This window comes from Blennius ocellaris, assembly GCF_963422515.1.
Source record: "Blennius ocellaris genome assembly, chromosome: 19".
Lineage (NCBI taxonomy): Eukaryota > Metazoa > Chordata > Actinopteri > Blenniiformes > Blenniidae > Blennius > Blennius ocellaris.
Genome location: NC_137668.1, coordinates 17,760,240 through 17,785,955, shown reverse-complemented (window position 1 = coordinate 17,785,955; position 25,716 = coordinate 17,760,240). Strand labels below are relative to the sequence as shown.

The following is a 25,716-nucleotide window of genomic DNA, read 5'->3' as shown; positions in this document are numbered from 1 at the left end:
TTTGGCAACAGAATGACACAGTAGCTCGAAACAAAGCTGCAAGTAGACTCGACACACACCGAACCCCCCCCCCACCCCACCCCAAAAAACCATCTTCATCATCATCATCATCATCGTCGTCATGTGTAAATCTTCAGTGTTGTCTCCCTTTGTCCATCCTTTGTCACAATCTCGTGAAATCATTAATAAATACCTGTAAAAGTTGTACAAAGTTACACCGTGACTGAAAATATTTGCAGAAGAAACACAAATCGGAGGCAAACAACATTATTTATGCAATCGTTTTTTAACAGCAAAGGTTCTTTTTTTTCTTTTTCTTTCCTCAGTGATTTCATTTTGAAGACAGCATTTTTTTTTCTTCTTTTTTTCGTTTTAGATATTTACATACAAACAATGAAGGAAAAAAGTAAGCGAGACAAAGATAAAATGTATACTCAACCTCACACATATAGCTTAGATTTTTGCCAGTACAAATGTAAAAATTTAGAGCACATTTACATTACAAAATTATTCTTAGTACTCAGATGCAACAGACTTTGGTAAATAGTGTTTTTGATTTGGTATGATCTCTTTACTAAATCCCTCCTGGTGGGAACCAAAATTTGGGCGACAGTCTGGCCGTTAAGGCCAGAATCTAAAACTCTTTGAAACAGCACACTGTAAGTTTTTAGTTTTTTTTGTTTGTTTGGTTTTTTGTTTTTTTTTAACATAATTCTCAGATAGTAATCTCTTTTTTTCATGTTTTTGGTTTCCGCCAAGGTCATTTACAGAACTGTGGTAATCACACTGACAACACATAGTTTTTGTTTGCAAACTCATGACTGTCCATCCGGGTGACTTTGGGAACAAGTTTCAGTTCTCGTTGGGTGGAGGAGATCGTCCACCTCTTCCTTGTTTTTAAATGGCTGCCGCTTTCTCGCCCCGCCGGGCCGGGTCGGAGGACTCCTTTATTTCGGGAGCTCCTCTAGAGAGTCAGTGAGGGGGTCCATTGGTGCAGCCGCTCCCAGTTCGGGCTGTTTCAAGCGCTTTATCGTGTTTTTCAAGGCTTGCCTCTTGTTGCAGAACCAGACGCGCACCACCTCCCTGTCATAGTTCAGTTTCTCGGCTATTTCCGTCATTTCCTGACCGGAAGGGTGTGTGTTCTTCTCAAAGTGGCTGTTGAGGATCTCGAGCGCCTGCGGGGTGAAAGAGGTCCTCCGCTTGCGTTTTTTCGAAGGCTCGCTGCCGATAAACTCAGTCAGGTTCTGCATGCCGGATCGGTGGCGGGCTTCAGCCTCGGCCATCCAGCGCTCCAGAACGGGCTTAATCTTCTGGGCGCTTTTAGGGGTGATGTCCAACTTCTCAAACCTGGCAGGATATAAAAGGCCAGGGTTCAGTTTGCCTGTCAGACTGTTACCTATAGTGTTCTCTTGGGCTTCCTGTGGTAGGAAAAAGTGGCTTCTCAGGATGGTGTGTCTGGGGAGAATTGAGAGAAAAGAATCTTACTTAGGCGCCCTGCCAGAACAAGGGATAAGCTGCCTGTCTTTTTCGTCTCCTCAACCAGAATGCCACAGGGACTGAGACTATCGTCCAGGTGCACATCGGAGACAAACTCCTCTGTATTCCGCACCTGGAAGCACCTCTGCTGCTGCAGCAGCAGCTGCAGGTGACTGTGTCCAGCAGTGTGATCGTTTTTTTTTTTTGGACGAGGCTGTGGTTCTCTGTCCCAGATTGGCAATAATGGAGAAAGGAGATATTGCCAATGACTATGAATCAGATCCAACAGAACCAAAAAGACAGAACAAACATCTATCTAAATGTTACCGCAGTGCCGAAAACTCGTAAATCAACACAACAAAACAAAACAAGAATTACTTTCAAATACCCATTTCTTTCCCTCAGGTGATAAAAACAACCCAAAAAAAAAGAAAGAAAAGAAAAAAAAAATTGCATGCAGTTAAATATGGCAGCATCATTTATTTACAAAAAGAGCTTGAATTATTAATCAAAATGTACATTCAATACATTTTTCAAACTTTCTTTCGTCTTTTAACAACCTTTCATTTTATATTTAATAAGAATACATTTGCACACTCTAATGCTGAAAGTTTCTGCAACTTTGCACATAATGCGGGCGTCACACCGGCGTGACACACCGAGAATGCAGAATGGAGCCTTTTCTGAAAACACGTCCGGCTCGCAGCTCCGTGCAGCTCAATGACTGTCAGGTGCATTTGGTGCATGATTTAATAAAGGTTTTAAAAGGGTTTTCCTCCCACAACACTAATATATGGAATTATTATATTTTGATGGATGGAGAATAAATTCATATCGAATAATATGAAATGAAGTGATTCTGATTGTTACTGGTCCGACCAAGTGAGGATGTTGACGCACCGGTAGATATTTGGGTTTAAAGTATACATGATGATGTTAATTATAAGAACGCTTTAGCACATGTTTTCAAGTTTGTTCTCCAGCTGCTGATTCCTGGAGGTTCCTGTTTTCTAAAAGTTCCTCTCTTGTGGGATCAGCTTCGAGTTTCAGCTTGAGAGACTAAAAAAAACATCTACTGTTAAGGTTCGACATAAAATGTTGTTTCTAGATAAAGTCTACAGTGGCGGCTGGTTCGGGACTATTTTCTAGTTATGCTGCTGTAGGTTTATAATAGTGAGAGTCTTTAATAAACTCTCCATTCATTCACAAACACATGTCTCTCTCTCTTCTTTGTCTTCTCTCTCTCTTTACCTCCTGTTGACGATTTGGATCTGAGCTTCCTGTCCTCATCAGTTCTGCAGTGTTTGGATTCGCTCGCTATCTGATGTCAGCTTGTTGCTCTTTGTGTCTCCCGTGTCTTTTTTCTCTTATTTCTTTCTCTCTGGCAGAAGAAAGTTTTCCCAGAAAGGTTTGGAGTGGAGCCAGCGACAGTCACAACAGTTAATTCTGTGCCAATAAATGTCCAATCACAATGTTTTCTTGAGCTGAAGGAGAAAAGCGGGACTGTGAAGTCTGTGTGAGATGATGTTTTATGTCTTGCAACCTTGATGATCTGGATTCTTCGCATCATTTTAGTCTGGAGTTCTTTACTCTAATTTAACAAGACAGAAACATTTCAGTGAAATGATGCAGCTAATGCTGCAGTTATATGGTCAGTGGAACCCAGAATGCATCCACAGGCCTCTTTGTCTCTTTAAGCATAATGTTGATTTAATCTTAGGAACAAACCAACTCTTCATTAAACATCACATGCGCTCGGACAGACACCATGTCGTTCTTCAAATACCTGCTCTGAAAATAGTTGTAACAGAATTTATTAAATATATATATAAAAATAAAAAAACGGTGCAAATGCTTTTAGTAAGATAACATTTACTGAAAGCCAGAGTGAAGCTCTGCTCTCTTGGGAACAAACAATGCAAAAAAAAAAAAAAGTGAGGGGGGGGGGGGGTGGTTTTTAATGGTGAGGTGAGCTGAGGGCGAGATGCCCATGCATGCATGAACTTCCTCTGTTTCTACACCTCGTCGGCGCATCCCCCTTCCTTGTCGACAGGCGGTATTATTTATAACCATTCTCCTAAACAGCGAAGAGCGCGGGCCTCCATACTGCGGGGAATACATTAGTAAATATGAGGAGTCACCAGAGACAGGACATTTCATGGATCAACAGGAACCGCGGACACTAAAATGAGTGGAGAGCCGCTCGGCTGGGGTATGCACTCGCTCCGCGGTGCATCGGCACGAGGGAGCGAGCCGCTCTGCCTCGTCTTAAAAGTACCTCAGGAGCTCTGCTTAGACATGCTGTATGTTTGGTTTGAGTTACAGTTCGCCTCGGGGTTTACAGTCGAGGAGCAGAGAGAGAGCTACACACCGAGCATCCGGGCCGGTTGATGCCACATTGTACCTGATTTCATTTTCATCTCCGCAACAAAATGACCTTGACATTTTCACCTTTGCAATTTGATTAGTTCAAGCTTTCACTATTTCCTATTCATCCGTTGTGCAGTTTTCAAGCCGACGTGATTCATGGGACGTAAGCCTCATGAAGAGACGAAACAATGATTCTAAGAAGTTGCATTTGTCTTTTTGATAGATGTCATTTAAGGAGGTTAATCTTGCGGTTTTATAGTTTACTGTTGCTACTGCTGGTTAAAAATGATGTTCTTAATATGAATGTGTGATAGAAAAGTCTGTAATTACCTAATATTTCAGAGTGCACCACTCACACCAGACAGGAGTCTGTTTAATAATAACAAATTACAGCATGTTTGGTTGCTTTAGACCAGAGAAGTCAAATTACTTTAATTTAATCTGTAAAATGATATCCCCAAATCCAAATTCTCCTGTTTGTCTAAAAGTTCTACATTCAATTGAATACAATGTTTCATAAAACATGAATAAAATTAACCTCTAAAAAAAGGGAGCTCGTATTCTCTATTGAAGTTGTGATACATTTGATACATACAAAAGATATGATTCACTCCAAGACTGTGACGCTAAATGACAGATTACCAATAATAAGTTTGTTTTCACTGCTGTATTACTGAAGGTCTCAGTGATTTGCTATCTCGAAGAGGTCACATTACAAAAAGTGATTACTTTTAAGAAAGAAGTAAAGTTTTCTTTGTATTTTCCCTCTTTCCAGGTTGATCTCATTCAACATCTTTGCCTCAGGCCGTTATGAACTTCGCAGTTCACTATGTCATTGTCGTTTGATGTAATTAATGAGATCAATTATTGAGATATTTCAAAACTCTTCTTGTGAGACAATTTCTAGACAGAATTGTCCAGAAAATTTGCTGTCATCAAATTTCAATTGTTGGTATTTATTTAGTTTGATTTAATTCTCTAAGAAAAAATGCGAAATGTATTAAATCATTTGACATTTTCACCCATTTTAGTCAAATACCATTTTTGGTTCACCTTTATTTGAACCGATTTGTTGGAAATCTTTGCTCATTTCATTCCACAAAATGTTTGAATATTTATTTTCAGTGTAAAGGAAACCCTAAATCATGACATCAACTTAGTCATCCCATAAAGCAGCTTTATTGTCTAATCCCACAGAGGCTTTCTGATGAAATATTCAATAGTTTCTAAGACGTCTGTGTGCAGATAATTTATTATACACTTAATATTCTAATCATGTTCACTTATGTTCTCTGTTTTTAAAAGATTTAACCCAGGAGGAATGAACCTGAGCTTCACCACGTTACACTGGATGACACCAGTTTTTGAAACAGTAATTATAGTGAGTTACTTTCAATTTCAAACACATGATTTGAATTAAATACTGGTCTGTTGTTCTTTACTGTCCATCTCATTCATTCTCTATCGATCTTTTTGCCTTCATTTGACCTCGATCAGACTAAATTCCGGCCAAAAGAGACACGCGGGCGCACCGCTGGCTTTAAGATGCCTTTGCCTAATGCCCGCGCCTGTTTATATAAACTAATAAAGTGCTGGGAAACATGGAGAGCAATGAAAGCAGACAAGATGGAAGCATCTGTCAGTGTCTGTTCACTGTCTGGGTTCAGAGCCGGAGCCCCTGAGCTACTCTGACGTCTCGTTTCTCCTCAAACTTCATGTCTATGTTGATGTTAACTAAACTAAAGCATGTGAAGTTTGCCCTGCTACTTAAAACATCAGGATGTCATGTCCGATGTCAAACAAACAAAAAAAAATTGTCTTAATGGCATGAATAACAGCCCGCAGAGTGTTTATTTTTGAAGCTAATGGCTTTTAATGTATGTTATAAATATTTGAATTATGCCCGGCCGTAAATATTTCATGTGTGATTTTAAGACCTTAAACATTAGTCTGGGCCTCATAAGAACGCCGGCTCCTGTGCTGTTTCACATTTTATCGGCTGTTTGATGTTGATGTGATGAAATTTTTAAAGGTGCGTGGCAGCGCCGTGTCACATAAACAGCACAGGTCATCAGAACGTGCATCTCAAAAGGGTATTAAAATGAATAAGGCAATGAGATCTGAGAATTTATTGAGAAACACTGGTGCAAAACAAGACTGTGCCTGGAACATTCATCTCCATTGTAACCCCCCCCCACTCATCCAAACATCGACTTTAGCAGTAATTTTATTATTTTGTTCTCTTGTGAGAGTAATATTTGGAGGCCACATGGCCCAATTATTCTGTCCTCAAAGTGAAGTGTGGCTCATTTCGCATCTTCATGCTTAAATGTTAGTCGAGTGGAAAAATGGGAGAAATGAAACACTCATTGTCCGATTGTCTGATTGTCTCATTAATATATAATGCACCATTTATGGCTAAACTGTCCTCGTGGAAGCAGTAAAACATGGCAGTCTTATTAACAGCTCATCGCCGTCAAGCTCTCTCATGTTCGGGCGGCGCGAGCGGCAAACGGGCTTAGTAATTATTAAATGCTTTAAGTGCTCCGTGCGATACTTGTGTATGTATTTTGCATAAGTGACGCGCGGCTGTCATGTCAGCGGGTGAGAGGGAGCGGAGAGAGAACGGTGAGTACAGACATGAGAGCTTCGTTTGCCAGTCAATTATGTATTTTAATATCTTAATAATGTCTGTTAAAACATGACATGAAAAATACATGGGAGCACCCGACAGCTCACTGAGCCGGCACTTCTTCTGCTGCTTTCTTTTGACAGAATCGGAACGTATTGATTGAAGATAATAATAAGATTTATTGTTAGATTCTGTCTACCCCCCCCCCCCCCCCCCCCGCCATTCTTTGTTTTTTTTGTTTGTCCTTACCTGCAGATGGCAGACTGGCTGTACGCCGGCCCCTCGGCGGCGCTGAGCGCTTGGCCCACCTGAGTCTGTGTCAGGCCCAGGGAAAGCCGGCGGATCTTGAATGCTTTGGCGAATTCACGAATCTCCTCCAGGTTGACCCCGTCCACCTCGCTGGGGGCGGTCTGCGGGTCTACAACACAACACACACATCTCATTTTTATTAGCCCTCTGCTCCGCCGCTGCTTACTCTCCCTTTCAGAGTGAATGAGGCAAACATCCAGCCATATGTGATCATGATCGTCTCTAAGCAACTTTTAGAAAAACAGTCCTGCTCTGGGTCAGGACTGATTATTTCTCTGTGCTGGAGGCTGCACACCCCAGAGTGATGTTTTGTTGAGTAAACTCATCTGAGGTGTGAATACAGGTATGTCACGGCTTTGACTTGCGAGTGCAAAATTTTTAAATCTCCCTTACAAAAGCACTTGGACAAAAAAAAAAAAAAAAAGAAAAACACATGGCACGCAGTTTGTTAATCCAACAGTTCTGCAAGACTAAATCTTTCAGGGTAAATATACATAAATACACTGAAGCTTTATATGGATAAACACATTATTTCCTCCATCTGACCCTTTAACAGAGAGTTTAAGCCTTTAAAGCCGCCCCAGTCCAGAACGAAGACGAGTTACACAAAGAAATGTTGTTTGTGAATCTTCAATCTAAAAAAAAAAAAAAAAAAAAACTTCAATGAAGCATTTTGAAGAATCTCCTTGCTAATAAAAAGTGATTTCACATCGTACATCAATGTCAGGTGCCCTGGCATCCTGCTTACCAAAGCAAAGTTTGTGCCTCTGAATTATTCATTTTGGTCATTATCAATGAATTATTAAAGGAATCCTCCAAGCGTATTTAAGCAAAAATCTATGGGGCTGCCGTCTCGTTGTGCCTCATAAGTGACGTGCAGCGTCTGCAGCGTGCTCCAGACGTGTGAACACTCGGAGAACGAGGGACTGGAGATCCGGAGCACTCACAGCGCCGGGTCCTATCATCTCCACGGTGATGAGCACGTCCGCCTCATTCCCACTGCGGCCTATTTACTTAGACTAATGGGAAGTTTGGCCTCTGGATCAATAGTCTCTCTTTGAACATTCAGTCACAACTCAAAAATGATTCAAAGAACAAAATCTTCTTTTTTCTTTATTACATTGAAATATTAAATGATGGAGTAAGGATTCCCAAACAAACCAAAAAAATGGACAATTTCGTTTAGAGGCAATAAGCGATACTTAAATAAAAGTCACAATAATTTAAAAGCCACGTGGTTCCAATAGTTAATCTGATAATATTAATGTGGCAAGAGAGGTTACTCCCTTAACTTAAAAAAAAGATGAGTGGGAACATAATTACAGGCTAGACTAATATTATTATGTCTACTTTATGAGACACAATGAAGAAAAAAACTGTCTTTTCTTACTTTTTCTGAGATGACACAATAATCTGGTGTAAATTGTAAAATCTTGAGTAATGTGAAAAAGAGAGATGAAAAAAAAACTGTTCCACACATGTGATATGTATTTTAATATAATGTGTTTTAGAAATGCATTATAATTACAGGCACACTCTTTTTTTTCCCTACACAGCATAAGCTCTCAGAGTAGGAGGAAACAATATATTAATAAAATAAAATAACAGTGAATTTAGTGTATGAGTGGATTCTGCTGTTGTACAGTATATTAAACGGTCTTCGAATCATTGCCACTGCTAAATTGTTTTTATCAGCTGATTCTCACCAAACAAACCTCGAAATCACAACTCATTTCTTCCACACCTGTATTTTGCCTTAAATCCTGACAGGAGTGTATGTGCACAAGTTATCTTATGACTTTTTCACTCCCATGCCGTTCGCTTTTTGTTACGTAAATAATGAAAAACAAGCATCAGTGCAAAACATTTGCTTAGCTGCTCCTTTACGTTTGACATTTTCCCATCTGATTAATAACAGTCATTCTCCGCTCTACAATCTGTTTGTGTCTTTTTGTTTGTGGCCAGTGGAAAGACAATGGCTTTTCATCTCCTCTCAGTCTGATTCTGTCAGGGGATTTTGCTTTGCGTACATTCGCTGTAAGTGATATTGGGAGGAAGTGATTGTACTCAAACTCAGCATAAAGCATTAATTCTATCAAGGTCTGCGCCACCATGATTTTGTGCAGACTCAAATGTGGTTTATCAGATATTTTCCAGGCTACAAGTAAACATAAACTAAACACAATGTCTACAACGAGTTGATCAATGGCGACTTGTTTTTTATTAAATTCAGCTGCATTATAGCTGCCTTTGAAATGAGTTTACATGGAGTTTAGAAGAATCGACCCTGACAAATGAAATTTATCTGAATAAAACAGAGTTTTTAAAGGCAGTAGCTGCATGCTGACAGGCTGTGGCCTGGTGATTTATAAGGCCCTGCCAAAGGCCCACGCACTGGGAGAATGAAACTTATGTTCATTACACATAACATACGCCACTTTGGATTGTCTAATAAACCAAAGAAATGACAGTCTGGGAAAAAATAAAACTATAGGAGGAGGTGGGGATCAGTCAGAGGCTGTCTGCACTGAGAGTGATGCACACACTTTGTCTTTGTGATGCTCAACCTGCTCCGAGGAATATTAAAGGTTTAGTTTACTGGAATGACACACAAAGATGCAGACTTATTTACCAGCTGATGTGCGAGACTGAATGCCGAGAAGTTACATCGCAAAATGTAAAGTTCATTATTTATTAACTTTTATTACTCTGCAATTTCAGTTTGGATTAGATTGATCTTGGCAAGATTTTTGTGTGTAGATTAATCGACAGAGAAATAAAAAGAGCCTGCATGTTTTAATCCCTTTGTTCCGATAAGAGTGACTGAAGAAGGGTTATGCTTCGCAAATGAAAACTAAACTCTCTGAACTGTTTTTCTTTACCTGTTTACAGCAATGAGTAAAGTGATCATATACATTTTTCACACTGTAAACAAGAGATCTAGCAAGTGTTGGACGCTCCCTTCACAGAGTTAAATGCTCATATTTGAGATTTTGTCTCATGCCAAGATGTCAAGTAGTAATTTATAGTTGTAGATTTTTTTTTTACATTATAATATATACTGAGATTGTTAATGCTTGTTGGAATCCATAGACAACAGAAAGCATAAAATGCTTGACAGGCTTTAAATTAAAATCTCTTGAGTCTTTAGGCTGAAGCTTTTTTTTTTTCATTTCAATTAATTTCTATCACAGAAAATATTAAATGAGTGATGAAAACATGTGCTTTAATAAATTAATAAATAATATTTGTTTATCTTTGACTTACAATCATCATTTATTCATGAAAATTCCAAGGAAAATAAAATCACGCTGGGAAATGGCATTAGAGTGACCCTTGGTTTTCCCTGCTGCTCTCTGGTGCACCCAGTTGGAGTGCAGCCCATACACTTTGAGAACCACTGCTGTAAAAAAACCCAAAACAAAACAAAACCAAAAAAAAAACAAAAACCCTGAAAACTCCACAGAGTCCAGATCCCGTTCACAAGTCCTGTTAATGTTGGTGGTGGAGCCTGATATCTTATTCCTCTGTGCCACAGAGGCCCATTATCATCCGACAAATGTTTAAAACAGCCGTGGAGCCACTCTCTTGCAACCTGCTGAAATGTTCCCCCATCAGGACCGCAAAGTGCAGCCTGAAGTCTGGTCATTTTCACATCCACTGCGCAGCTGCTGTAAATACTCACAAGAGCCCCAAATGTGCATTAATCCATGATCTGCAGCAAACACACCGTTCGCTTGCAGGAGGAAATGATGCTAAACAATCAAGAGCCCAGCTGTTTTCAGGGCTTTGTGTCTTCAGAGTTAAAAGAAAGAAAATAGAAGGGTTTGGGTCTGAAAGCCACAGACACAGCAGGAAAGTATAGTTGTGGCTGGTTTTCATGTCACTGTTTAGCAGCACCAGAAGAAAGGTGTTATTATTTAGGAAAGTAAGAATAAGTCACAATGGGGGAGAGAAAAAACTTTGAGGGGGAAAAGTGTTTTTTGTGTGTATTTCGAGAGCCAAAGACAATTAAATAAAACATTTCCTTCGATGGCTCGAGCAGCACAGGTGAACATTCAGAAGTGATTCAAATGAGTTAAAACTATCAAAAGATTACTTTCTTTTTGAGCACGGACTCCGTCACGCTAGATCTATATATGACTGAAGATATCATGTCTTCTCTGTATTTGAAGGCATGTGGTGCTTCTGCGAGACACGTTGGACACTTACTGCTGACCAGCTGCCCCACGCTGAGCGCCGAGGAGGAGGAGGAGGTGGAGGAGGAGGAGGAGGCCTGGTGGAGAGGACTCTGTCTGTGGGGCATGTGGAGCAGGTTGGGCTGAGACGATGCAGGGCCCGTCTGACCCTGCTGAGCCTGAGGCAGCTGGACACACAGACACACACACACACACACACAGAGCTGACACCACGTACTGACAGCAAGCAGCACTGACACATATACAAGATTACCTTTGCACATCATTGTAATAATCATAGTTTAGAGTAATCATGTCATTACGGTGATTGCACTACAATATCAAATCTAATCAAGCATTCAACAGCTATTAAATTAGCAACTTAGAAGATGAAAATAATGACATTTTCTTTGTCCCCAATAATGACTAACTGTAATTGATGCCGGCAGTATTTAGACTGACAGAGCAGAATATAGTGCCAATAATCTGCTCGACAGACTACAGGCGTTTACTCTTGCAGGAGACAGGGAGTCTGGTTCAGCTCAGGTACTCCACCGTCTCCCTGAGCTTTATAATCACTCCTCTGCAGAAATCAACTCATGACAATTAAAGTCCTCCCTCCTGTCATCAGGTTTGTGAGGATGCTAATAATGGCAGCCCGAACCTGAAATGAAAACATGTGGACACAGCAGTCCCCATATCAAACATAATTCATGATCCACAAGCTACGTGCTCTGATGGCACAAAAAACGGTGTATTTTCATGTTTTATGCACATTTGAATTGCTTTTACAAGATCAAGATGGTACGTCTACACTTTTAAAGCGAAAAGCTGTCTCTGCTATAAACTGGGCTGGCTTCTCCTCTCCCTTCTTTGCTATTAATTATTTTCTCTGTGGCATGTGTTTGTTTGGATGGTGGGGGGTGTCAACAGCGATGCACACACTGTCAGGACTGTTGACAGGCTCGGAGAATTATCTGGCTTCACTGGAAATATTCTAGACTGCAGGCTCTGACAACCGTAAATTATGCCCGTGGAACAATGTGTACATGTGGGCTTTGAAGTGCAGACAAAGGCATAAACATTATTACAAATGCATTAATTCATTCAACAGTATGATCTGCTGCTTCGGGAGGCCGCAATTAAGTGTCCATCAGCTGAGAGTCCATCCATTCTGCACTGTAGAGGCCGTTGGATGTGAACTTTTACCCTGTAATTCTGTGCCGGCATCATCATTATCAAGTCGATACCGTTTTCATTGTCAGTGTGCGTGCATCTGTGTCACCATATAGATCACCAATTTAGGAGAAGGCGTAGGTGTTAACAGTACCTCTGTATCGAATGTGAACTCAAATCAGGTGTGCAAAAGAGAAAAAAAAAGGGTAACATTTTGTATTTTTTTAATGTGGTTTTCTTTAAATCAAAGCAAAATACTTTTTGCTCGGGTCAGGAGTCAAGGACAAACCATAAGGTTGTAAAGTGTGACTGAGGAAGGAGAGGAAGAGGTGGCGGGAATGAAAGAAAAAGAGGTGAACAGAGTGTTTGAGTTTTAAGTGGGGTGATGAAAAGTGTTGTTATGTTTTGTGCTTCTTCTTCTTCTTTTTTTTTCTAGTTTGGGCTCTGCGGGGGTTTAGCAGCCTCGCTGAGACTGAGTCTGAAAGGTTGTCTGACAAGTACCTTCCAAACAGGCACTGACACACAGGGAAACATGCAAACACACACACACATTGCGAACAATTGTACCAAAAAGCTGCAATTTTTCCGAGTGGAATGATGCAAATGAGTGTTATGAGTAGCGAAGCGGGAAAAATACGAAGTGTTTAGCATAAAACACAACTGCCTGTAATGCTGCTTTCATGAAGGTGGCTCTGACCTGACTCCGCGAGGTGTTGCTCATTCAAAAAGAATTAAAACCAGCTCTTCATCATTTATGAAACTTAAGAGTGTAATAAGCTGCTCTATGTGCCGTCTTCCTCCGGATGCTGCATGTGTGTGTGTGTGTGTGTGTGTGTGTGTGTGTGTGTGTGTGTGTGTGTGTGTGTGTGTGTGTGTGTGTGAGTGTGTGTGTGTTTGTGCGTCTGCGTTACCTGCTGTCCAGGCTTGATTGGTGACAGCGTGATTCCCTGGGTGTTGATGACAGGCAGGATCTGATTGCCGATCACCGTGGCGATGATCTGGCCTTGAGCGTTGGTCAGAAGCTGAGGTGTAATTGGCTGTACCTGCAGTGCTGGGTTGCCACCCCCTGATTGGCTGGAGGGCCCTGCAGAGTTGGGCATCAGTGGGATTGTTCCAATTATCTACAAAGGGGGTAGAGAGGAGACGAAATCAGCTGGGCGGTTTTAAAAAGGAAGAAGGAGCGTAGAGGGTAAACTCTACTGGAGGTATCAGGCGTAATGATATCTGCTGCTGGGAATCTTCTGCTTTCATCCAGGAGGTTGGTTGTGATGAATACAAGAAGATAAGTACATAAATAAAGGCGGACATTTCGACATGTCATGAGGCTAATCAGAGTGTTGTGCTTTCCACTTGGGCTGTGAAAAACATGCAGAAGTGTCCACTGATCATCTGTCACTGAGGCGGCTTTACAGGCTGGAGCGAGTGGAGCCAAAGCAGACTGCTGGGAGCACACTGCAAAGGTCAGCGCTGAATACCTGTGTGTGTGATGGTGCACACCACTGACTGTATTATCCATCACCAGGCCAGGACTGGGATGGCTGTGTGTGGCTGTGTGTGTGTGTGTGTGTGTGAGAGAGAGAGAGAGAGAGGGGGGGGGGGGGGGGGGGTAGAGGGGGTGTGTATCTTTGTGTGTTTTTGCTTAAGTGTCTTTGTCTCTGGTGGAAAGGAAAGACTTCTGAGAGACATGGACGCCCACTTCACTTCCGCTATCTCACACACACACACACACACACACACACACACACACACACACACACACACACACACACACACACACACACACACACACACACACACACACACACACACACACACACACACACACACACACACACACTAGAACAAACGTAGAGGACAACAGGAAGGTGCACGAAGAATGAACAAGAAAAGAAACAATAAGAGGGGGAATAGTCGAGCATCGGAGAGTGAGACAGGACCCAGTGTCTCTAATTCAACTCTCAGGGTCCCGGGGGTACTTCACCCCTCCTCCATCCTCTGGTCTCCTCTCCTCTGTGGCTGTAATCAGGAAGGGCAGATCAAAGGGGGCGGCAGAGTGTCACTGCAACGTTTTAGCTCTCAGAGCTGCCAGAGTGTGGCCAAGAGTGGCGCTTTAGGGGGACTTAGTGCCTCTTCACCATGATGAAGGTTAATGTCATCTGGGGACTGGTTCTGGGCAGCTCCTAAGCAGCCGGCACCCCCTCTCACCCAGTGGCAGCGCTCCTCCACCAAGCCTCATTACACCAGAGAGCAGCTCAACATGGATGAGACGCTCATCATTTTCTAAATTCTGTTATTTGGCAACTGGGGCAAAAGAGCTGGTTTTGCGCAAAAAAAAAAAAAAAATCTCCCTGTCTTGGACTCTTCTCTCTTTATGTTTATATTTCAGTCCGAGTTTGCACATCACAGCCCAAAGCAACACGACAAAACTACAAACAGTTCCTCTCTGGCTTCCCCGTCTCCATTGCCACTGCCGCTAATGTGCTCCAGTGCCTGGTCCACCTCCCCCCCTCCTCTCTGCCCCCGTCTCTTTGACATAATAGGGAGGGATCAGTGAGAGAAAGGTGGGCCGACAATCTGTAATTCATCCCTGCCACGGCTCATTTGCTTACGTTGCTTCGCATTAGAGGAGAGATAATTTATCTCTCACTGTGCGGCGGCTTTACAAATTCCCTGTAATGCTCTCCTGCCACTTAGCATATTTTATTGCCTTGCCTGTCGCCCGTGTCTCCCGAGTCTCACTGATCCCGCTTTGCATGCCACTGTGGCAGGGAGCTTGTTCCGCTCAATTATTCATCGTCATTGGACTAAGTGGTTGTTCTATAAGCATAATAAAGGAGCAGGCAACTGACAGCTTAGCTCTCATCCCCATCCCACCATGCAATGCTTCTCCATCTTGAGTATCTCCGGCAGATGTTTCATGGCAGCGTCGCGAAACTGCACTCAGGCTGGAGGGCTGGAGGGCTGGAGGTCCTCCAGTCGAGAACCGAGTCTTACCTTGTGGCCAGGAGAGAGAGCTTTGTTCTGCATTATTGTCCCGGGTGAATCTTGTTTTTTTAAGTTAAAATTATTTTAATACAGAATGTATTTGTCACAGTTTTTCATAGTGTGTTTAAAGAAATGTACTTTGTCAAAGTTTGCTTCGTGTCTTTGGAAACAGTGCGCACAAAGATCTTTTCAAAAGTTGTTTTTTTTTTCTCTTTCTTTCAGGGTCAATCTGTCCAATTTATGATTTTATTTTGGGAGATATTTAATTAAATGTAATACGAACAAATGTGCTTCAAAAACAAATTGATTGCCTGTGAAAGTGAATAACATATTTTGTTGGAGATGCACTATATCATCATCTTCTTGCGATCGACAAAGGCTGACATATAAATAAAAAAATCTATGTAACAATGGTTAAGTAAAATGTATGCGATTTAGTGTATTGGAACATGACTTCCATTTTCATATTCACTCTTATAACTGAAGATGTTTAGCATTGATTCATGTCATTGAGCTGAAAATATCAAAACAAAATATCAAAGCATGTTGAAAGTGTTCCATAACCTTGTAATTTGCTAAAGCCTCAAACGCTGCCGGTTTTAATGGTTAACAAATAGGAAATAATGTGAAATATTTGGACACTTGAATTTTCAAATGAAATGATCTGTGGTATTTGACTTTTAGGAAAATTTACACAAAGAATGCTCCTTTTCTTAAAGTTTGAGAGCAATTGAGTCACAGAAGGGTTTAAAAAAAAAAAAAAACCGAGTCACTTATCATACAGTAATTCTTCACCTGATGGAGACAGGAATGTATTTCAATTTTCAAACCACCCGACTGTGGGCTTGCTAAGGTTAATCACACACCCCTTTTATAAACAAACAGCCTTCAGATCCTTGTTTCAATTACTGCTAACTCACTTATCTTTGGGTTTATTTGTCTGTGTTTGGCTTCTTGTGTTTGCTTCCCGCTCCCATTCGCAATAGTGCATGTGAGATACATGGCCCTCTCCACTCTGCAGAACTCATTAAGATTATTCTCCCCTTGTTTTCACAGAAATGTCATCTCATCTCTCCAGTCAGGGCAATCTGTGTCTTTAGCCATGGTGGCCAGGCAATATCTCTTCCCATTTTCTATCCTCCGCTGTTCATGCAGCGAGCTGAGACCCGAGAGGGAAAATGTTTGGGAAGTTTGGGCTCATGTCAACATACAAGTACAAAGAAGTCAACATTCAGAGCAAATTAAAGCTTAAAACCCATACTGGTGTATCAGATAGAAGATATCCTTTCTTCCCGACCTACTATCATAACCTATCCTATGGATGCAAGTTACAAAGCAATTTTATGTGAATATAGATTAAATATTGTTGATTTTTTTGATGAGGAGAAAATATGGCGTCTGCAGTTTGACTGCTCAAATTACATTTACTAGTTGACATGCGACAGTAGATTAACAATCACCAGGTCAATTATAGTTAATGCTGTGATCACACTTGATCTCAGGGCTTTTAAAAGTGTCCTTTAATAAACAGGCCACACTTGTGTTGGTACATTAGTCTAAGTATTGTTTTCTCAAAAGACTGAAGGCTTCCCTAAAGAATGGCAGGATGCTGGGTGTAAAAGGAAATATGATTCTTTCTCCACAAAGGAGCATAACGATTGTTTATCAAAATAAGGCCAATTCAAAACAGCTGAAGTCCTCAACATAGTATTAATCCTATATTAAAAATATGGGGAGGGAAAAAAAAGAATATATTGAAAGGATGTTCACAAAAATGCCACACATTTGTAAAGCGAAAAAACCCCCCCCAAAATCCCAGGAGGGAGAATGACTTAATAATTGTGGCTTTTATCCGCAGCCTTAATCACTGTTGTGGAGGCGGTGAAAATGAAAGAGCTTCATTGATTCTCCTTGGAGAATAAAGGAGCCCAGGCCAATATAATTAAGGTTTAAAAACATACTGAACTCCAAACGTCCATCAGACTTGACACTTTTCAAGGTTCCCAGAGCTCTTGCTTATGAAAAAGTCTTTTGACAAAGGCTTTAGAGGAAATTAGGAGGCCGAAGACAGTGAATGATGTTTTAAATTCAAGAATGAGATATTTTCTACTCGCAGCGTTCAGCGGTGATAAAACTTGTTCCCTAAATTCCAATTAAATGCTATCCTGAATGAATAAAAGCTGCTCTCGAGCAAACACAAAGCAAAATGACTGCGTGTTTGTTGGACCTCCAGCCTTGTTTGAGATGTATTAGCCCGTATAATGTCTTCTGTGTTCGGGGGAAAGGAGGGGCAGGACCTTCTGATGGGGCAGTGCATGTTTCAGAGTCCTCCGTCTGAATAATGCTGGAGAATAATGAGGTGGGGAGCAAAGGCAGTAGCCCAGGGCTTTGACCGTCTCTGTGACCTGATTATGTCAGGGAGTGTCAGCCACCAAGACACTACAAAAGCACAGAGCATCCCGTCAAGTCCATATCCACAGTGATCTGTTCCCAGTGCTCCAGGCACCTTGTGAGCCAGGAAAGTCCATACTGTCTCATTAGCGGCGTTTAGCATCAAGCCCTTGCACACGGGGTAACGCTTTCCTTTGTACAACGGAGCCTGGTCACGCTGGTGGGCTCTGTAACATGACTTTGGCAGGTGAAATCAAATACAGTAGAACCTGTAAGGAGCGGACCCAGTAAGAGCGGACTGTCCCTGTACTGGGTGAGACGTCACTGTCCAGGGACACGTATTTCACTGTTAACACATCGTAATGAGCAGACAACTGGCCGAACGTGGATAATGGATAGGTTTTCATGGCCAAAATACTGGGGCTGAACCCGTTTATTAGAACATTCAGACGTTCCGGTGTCAGGAGATTAGTTTTGAGATGAATGAGAATAAGAATATAAGGCCCGGGGACCAAAACCAACCCGCAAGAGGCTACAATCTGGTCCCACAAACACACACAAACACACCAAGCAAGGTGCTTATACAGGAATTATCCAACTTTTTTTTGACATATCATTGTATTTTGCACCAGAATGTTTCATTAAAATTGACATTATGTTGAGATTGTAATCATTTTCAGTACAACATTATGTCCCTGTGACCCGTCCCTCCAAAGAGAGGACATCTACCTTCAGGGGACACTTGCCTTTGGATTTTAGGGCGTCCCTACAACAGAGGTTTTACTGTAGTTTGCACGTGTTTCAGAACTCAATACTACTTTAATCCCATTGCATATTTGAAACGAGAACACTCCACTCAAGTGTTAACAAATGAGAGGGGTTAAAGTATAAAGCATAAAGTCACATGAAAGGGCACATTGTCCATACAATATTCCTTTAATATGTGCTGTGTGCACCTGAGATAAGATGATTCATTAGATAGAGCCCCACAATGACAAGCGTCATCGTTCAAGCCTCTGGCTACTGATGGAACAATTCTGTAGCCACCCTGCAAATATGACAAGGTCAGCGTTTTACTGCAACAGGCGCATGCGGATAAGGGGAAGAAGAGCTCTGTTTATTCCCAAAATGCTTAATATATGGTGGGTCGGCGACTGGACTGCAGACAAACAGCTTCAAGACAACGCGGAGAACCGACGCTGGAAATCTATGGTGGAAAGATCAGAAATACTATAAAAGTGGTTTATTTGGAGGGGCGCATTCATACATGATAGATGGTCCTGCAACACCTTTTACCGATCGGTTACCACGGAAACTGTTTTCCTCTTTGTTGTATTTATTTAACTGTGTGTATAGCTGATCAATCGGCGTGTTTTGTACCAAGTGCGCAGCACCTACCTGTCCTTGTGCGTTGGTGACCAGCTGCCCGCTGGCGCCCTGCAGGTTTGACAGGGTGTTGCTGAACACCTGAGACCCTGCGATGGACCCCATGGCCGCCGCCGCTGCTACCACCGCCTGGCTGGCCAGAGGATTCAGCTGGAGAGGGAAAAGGCATCGTTACTTAACAAAACGGCCTCCTCTAATGTCACAATTGCAGGTGTTTACATGTGCAATTGCTAAAGAAGCAGGTTCAAAGGATCCACGCTTCTTTTTGTTGCCGAGGCCGTAGCAGGCTAACAGCGGTGGGGTCTGCACAGTCCAGCATCGAGGGCAACGCAGTCCATCATATAGCTCCCGGAGGTCTTTGCTCCTGGACCCAGTGGGAGGCTCGAGGGTAGGGAGGAGCAGTGAAAACTGGAGGGCGGCTGTGAATAAGTGGCCGTTTTACCACTCTTAAGTGCTTTCTCTGGCCCCCGGGGCTCCCAACGGGCCGAGCCCAGTCTCTCCTCCCTGCAGCAGCGGCCCAACAGCTCGCCGCTCTCACAATAGAGCCGGGCAGCGTGGCCATGCATCACTGTATCGTCAACCGCTCCAATACGCTTCGACGGAGAGGTCCTCCTGCGTCACACGACTCTAACACACTGATAGTGTAGCAGAGGAGGGCTACAATGACCATCTTTACCGCCGCCGTAATGGACTCATCTGGCCTGGCCTGTGGTTGTGAAAAGAGGCTCCTTGCATCGGAAAGAGGCTGTAGAGCCCCGCCACATCGCTAAGATTACCCACATAAATCAAGCTAACCACTTATTAGGGGGCTGAAAATGCACTGCTGATTTGGTTGTAGTGCAGCAGAGCAAAGTCTTATTAGGTTGAGTAAGTAGATCAAAGAGCAAGAAGAGATAGGAGACCTCCCAATTACTCAACAGAATAGAGAAATAATAGAAACACTGCTCAGTAACAGGCTGCCTGCCTCCCTGCTGCTTATGCCGGTCAGCCACATATTTAAACCAGACGGCTGAAATTAAGAACCGAGTTTAGAAGCAGAGCTTGAAGCGCAATGGTCTAACCCTCAGATATCAACTTTTCCACACACTCTGCACTCTGCAGAGAAATCAGCTTTGTTCATCTGAGATCACCCGGTTGCCATTCATCTTTTATCTTACCCCACCACCATATATTATTACACTTTCTGAAATCAAATGATGAAAAAATGCCACCGAGCGATCAATACTTTTTCATTGACAGTAAAGGTTAAGCACATTAAGAATGACACTGCATTTGTCTTATGAAATCATATTTCATGTTGGTGGCCTCAAATTGGCCGTGATTGATATTGCCTCCCCTCGTCTGAAAGTCATCCAGTTTTTCCTCGATAATCACAAGATTGTCTTTTATGTGTCCAGCGGTTGTCCTTCGAAAATTTGAACATATCCGATGTTGAATTTTTTTTTGAATTGGACTGTACACATGCAAAAGTTACAGCAATTTAAAAAGGAAGTAAGACTCTCGTACTCGCAACAAAACTACAATTGAGTGGACAATGAGATTTAGCTTGCGTGAAATTTTAATGCTATAGCAACGTATGGACTTTACTTTATAGGGTGTATGATACTATGAAAGAGTGAAAGCTCTTTTGGCATCACGTATTTCTTGAAATGTGGTATTTATAGGAATTATTTTGATCTGAAAAATTTTAATAGCTGATGTTATTTATGATTTGCTTATTTAAATGACGATGCAGTTTTCTTTTACAAACACACCACCGTCAACAGCTTCCGTCAACCCAAATGGTTGCTTGATTGTAACAATACACACTTGAGTAATTAAGGGTTCCAGGACTGTCACTGTAATTAAAGTAAATGTTGACATAGAGAAACCCTGTCGTCCCTGTTTTGCCTGTACATCGCACACCAGCATAACTTGTGGTCCAAAGGTCATATTTTTCCTTATTTGTTAATAGTACTTTATTCCCACAATATATTTTAATCAAAACTGTATTCTTAAATTTATTGGCTACAAGTAAAAATTTGACCTTGAGTCAACTAACAAACATGAAAAGACTTGACATATATGAGTAAAATTAATATTGAAATTGACCATATTTATTTGGCCGACCGCATTAAAAAAAACAGTGAACACACCTATATTTACAGCAGCCAATTTAAACGAGAACAATTTCATGTATGATTTTGAAAAGTATTTGCAATATTCTGAAAAATGTAATGTAATGATGTAATTTAAACATCACTATCAAGTAAAACTGATCCAACCCAAACATCTGGGTGTGTGTATGTATGGCTGGTAACAATAAAGACTTACAGTTACGAGTCAGTAAGAATACTTGTATTATGATGAAAAATGCAATATCCTGTCCAAATGGTTAAGATAAAGCAGTTTTCTCTTTTTACACTCATTTATAAGAATCAGTCAGACAGCAACATATGAAAGCTGAAGCATCTCCTCCTCCTCTCCATCGAGCCTGCACCTCTGTGCTTTCTTGGCTTTTAAAATCTGCTTTCAAAAAGTAATCAAGATCATGTGCCGGGATAGATTTGGTCAGCACGGCCTGCGGATGGAATTTTTAATGCAGACACTGATCTACACACAACGCCCATCAATACCAATCTTTCAAAGAGTGCATTATCATAATGCACGTCAACGATGTGGCCAACATGTGGCGACTGATATTGACGGAAACCACAAGCTAAAACTCAGCAGATAATCCTCCTCCACTTGTGTCTGAAGGAGGAAATACAAGCAGCTCCAGCTGCTGTGTCAGTTTACGTGTGACAAGCTGTGAATATAAAACACTGACTTAGGGCACGTTTAAGAGCATGTAGGTGGAAACACAGTGTGGAAGTTGTTGAAAATGGTGAACGTGGACACAGTGAAAAGCCAACACGGTCAGTTAAGCAGAGGCTACAGATCAACACGCAGATAATGTGATCTGCTCGGGCGAGCGCACCCAGAGTCTACCTGAAAATCTGCCGCGCTCGCCGTCGTTGTGTGAGTGATAGGTTTGTGGAAGCGCGCTCAGATTTACTTGAAATATTATCATTGTGTTTCATTCGATGATAGCCCTTTCAGGTGCTATGTTATTCTGGTAAATCTAGGTGGAAAAGAGAGCAGGCTTTATTGCTGCATCTCCGCCACGAGGTAATATGGATAGCAGTTGGGAGGAGAGCCAGGAATAAAGAGAGGTGAGGCTGTGTTCAACACCTAAACAGGTGATTTTCCGCCACGGTGACTCCTCTCAACACCTCGGCGGGAGGCACAAAATGACAGGCCTGGCCTAGCATTTGTACTGATTGTATGTGTTGGAGGAGATAAACAGTCATCTTCCAGTTTGTAGAGCCTGCATGTTAACCATTGTGTTTTATTCTTTTCATTCGACATGAAAAGAGAGTCAAGAAGCCTTTTGGCAAGCAAATGCTGAAATACAACAAAATCAGGGTGATTATTTATGATACTGTGTGCAATTTTTAAGTAAACTTCAGCCCAGAAAAGCTGACTTAAAAAAAAAAGAAATATATATACATATATATATATATATATATATATATATATATATATTTATTTTTTTTCTTCTTATTTATCTTTTGAAGGAGCACTGCGAAAACCTCTATTTTATCACGTGATATCGTTTGGTCACCTTTGACTCACCGATTTTGCTATCACTCTGTCCACTATCACACTTTAATATAGCCAAATATACAGGGCTACGCTGGGATCAGCAAACACAAAATAAATGTCTTGGGTGGGGAAAAAAAAGCTTGCAAATTGTTGAAAATGTATCTTTTTTTTTCTTCTTTTTTTTTACCGTACGGTACAAAGGGGAGGGAGTCTAAAATGCGGCGGGGCTCTTCATTGCCAGTTTGACCATGAGGGTCACCTGGTGCAGCAACCCGTGTAATCTCAGGAATAGAGGGAAAAATAGTGTCCCCGTAAACCGTGGAGAGACCCCTGGAAACTAAAATCGTCTGACACAAACTAACTGGAGTTTATACTTGGTTTTTTTGGTTGTTTTTTTTGCTCTTTTCATGTGGCGTTTTAAACTTAATTGCTTTTTTTTTTCCCTCTGGCCTGCACAGGACAACAAAGAGCAAAGATAAATGGACAAGTGGTGCAGATGCCAGCAGGGGTACAGATTTGTCTACAATCAGGCTTCAGCGGAGTATAAAACTTATTTTCTGCTCATTTATGATTCAGGAACAGAATCAAACATTTATCTAATCCAACAGAGAAAATGAAAGGGAATATTAAAAGACAGGGCAAATGAGCAACCAATAATCTTTTCATTCACAGTAAAAATCAAATAAATGTAAACTTTTTTGACTGAGCTTTGATTAAATGTATGAAGTCAGTTTGAATTGAATCTAATATCTGAGAAAACAAGAGCCATTGCTTTACTTGCTATCTATTTGAGCCGTGAAGGCATCAAAGTGTCCCCAACAGGGGAATTAACAGCCAATACCACTATTGTCTCTGAATGAGAAGAATGTTTTTTATCAGGAGCAACATGGATGTTGCCCTCGTCCATCCTGGCCACACGACTCTGTCTCCTCCCTGCTCTTTTCCCACTCCAGAGTGAATGTAATCAGCTGTGACATGAGAAAACACGCTCTCTGTCTGTCAGGACTCTGCTAGTCTTCCGCTGACAGTCCTCTGCCGACTCTCCTCCACCTCCTCCTCCTCCTCCTCCCAAAACGGCCTCTCCCTTCCACCTCCCTGTCTCCCCTTCCTCACATCCGCTGTGCTTATGAACATCAAAATGCCATTAGGCCCTCCAAAACACCTCTGGTCCCTTGGTTGGCGGGCCCTCGCACTGCGGTCTTGCACTCAGAGCCCTCCGAGTGCTGACTATTGCTCACCGCTGGGCCTCAGCTCCGGCCGTTGTGAAAAATAAAGCCAAAAGAAAGAGCCATTCTTGAGGAAAAATATTGGGAAGTGAAAGACGGATAGAACAACTGGGGCAGATAACACCCGGCAAAATACAATAACGCTGCATCCGGTGACACTCGGACATTGTGATTGCTTAAGGCAGTGGAGGGATGGCGGTGGCAGCGGGTGTGGAGGTGGCGGGGGTGGCACGGTGGGTGCTAATGGAGTGATGTCATATGAGACGACCAGAATGACAGCTAGTTAACTGGGGAGGTTTGGCTGATCAAATAAAACGCATTAACTCCAGGAAATGGATATCGCGGGCAGTCTCAGAAATGGCCATATCTAATGAGGCAAAATGCAAATGAAGGAGGGAAAGAGTCGTGAAAACGCTTAAACTAACGATAAAGGGATGATGGAGTGCCGGACAGTGGCCGTCAATCTCCCCACTCATTACCTTCATGTGAAATTAACAGCAGCTTTAATCATTACATAAAATCTGCTCCAGCCCATTTGTTGATAATTGTGAGGCACAGCGGTTCAGAGTGGGTTCTTTGTCATCAATCACTGCAGCAGTATATTTCCTCTGGTTAGGGGACATTCTGCGAGTAAAAATATAAGTTATACTACAATCCTCTTACACTATTTCTCTTCCTGAGGAATGATCTATAATATTTAGCTGTTTCCAGATGTATTAAATTTGAAACTACTTGGTGATTAAGTATCTACAGGAAAGTGCTGACCATTTCAGCTCATGATGTGACATATTTGGTGCAGTTATTTCAGTACCATACGAGCACCGGGTTGGAAATCATAGCAGCAGCCACTGTTGCAGTAAATCTGCTGCGCCTCCTGCTATGATCTTAAAGTGAATACCTGGCTTCGTTCGGAGTTGCGGGGAGAAAATGAAAAATATAATCATTAGTCACGAGATCCATAGAGAAAATATGAAGACTATCATTTTTGGTGTATTAACAAAGACTCCTCGTAGCCTTTAGATTAGATAACAATTACTTCAAATATTCAATATGTAATAAAACATATTTCTTGATTCAGGGAGTTTTACTTCAACTGGACTGATTACATCCCATTCCTTTTCGTTTGGGCGGAAATGGCATCTCTTTTCACTCTGCTGTTGTTTGACATATAAATATAGCATTTGAATGACTTTAATATCCTCCTAATCAATGTCCAGTGATCTTTTGATGTCCTCAATTCAATATAGGAAGGGTCATCCATGCCACAGCTTTATAAACACAATAAAGGTAAATGATTACTCTCCACTGTGGTGTCCAAAAATACGGCCAGTAATGAAGAGAAATGGAGGAGTTTGAGGAGGAGGCCTGTCATGTGTCATTGGCCAACTCTAAGCCTTAAGATTAATCACGAGAGAGGGGCTCTGTGGCTAAGATGTGGTCACCCTTGATCGATAAATCCGCCACCCTCCCTCCCCTCCTCCCATGTCTTTCTGCTCCACTCGCTCGCCTTCTGTCTCTCCCCCCCAAAAATAAACACATTTGTCGACACAAGCGAAATCAGCATAAGTGGAGGGACGAATTGATGAAATGTACAGCCGCATTTGTATCGATTACTTCAGTTTTGACTTCAAAGGTTTTTCCCTTTTGAGGAGTTGACTTAAGGAAATAGACTCTTGCATACTGGCTGAGTTTATTTACAAAAAAGAAAAAAAAAAAAAGAAAACATCAATTGCACATTCATACTGGTAATGAAAAGAAGGGCATAAAATCACCTCGCAGGGAAAGAAAGAAGCTGTTTTTAGATTTCAGGGCAATGGAGTTACAGTTCTGAGGAATTTCAATTCATGTAGCCCACTAGTATACATGGCAAAACATAGACCACGTCCAGCCTCAGCCAACCGCCAGTGAAAACACAGCAGAGAAGAATTTCTGATAATATTCTGCAGGGACCACAAATGGG

General features: G+C 41.8%; 1 protein-coding gene across 1 annotated transcript in view; it reads right to left on the bottom strand.

Moving 5' to 3' along the window:
- Positions 1-947: 947 nt before the first annotated feature.
- The window catches only part of pou6f2 (POU class 6 homeobox 2), a gene marked incomplete at its 3' end in the record, with an annotated part of 73,242 nt that continues 48,473 nt past the window's right edge, over positions 948-25,716 (bottom strand). The window contains exons 6-10 of the mRNA XM_080514946.1: positions 18,916-19,053; positions 13,053-13,262; positions 11,000-11,153; positions 6,728-6,896; positions 948-1,455 (exon numbers count right to left, since the gene is read on the bottom strand). Coding sequence (XP_080371072.1) covers positions 948-1,455; positions 6,728-6,896; positions 11,000-11,153; positions 13,053-13,262; positions 18,916-19,053 — 1,179 coding nt within the window. The remainder of the gene's footprint in view (positions 1,456-6,727; positions 6,897-10,999; positions 11,154-13,052; positions 13,263-18,915; positions 19,054-25,716) is intronic.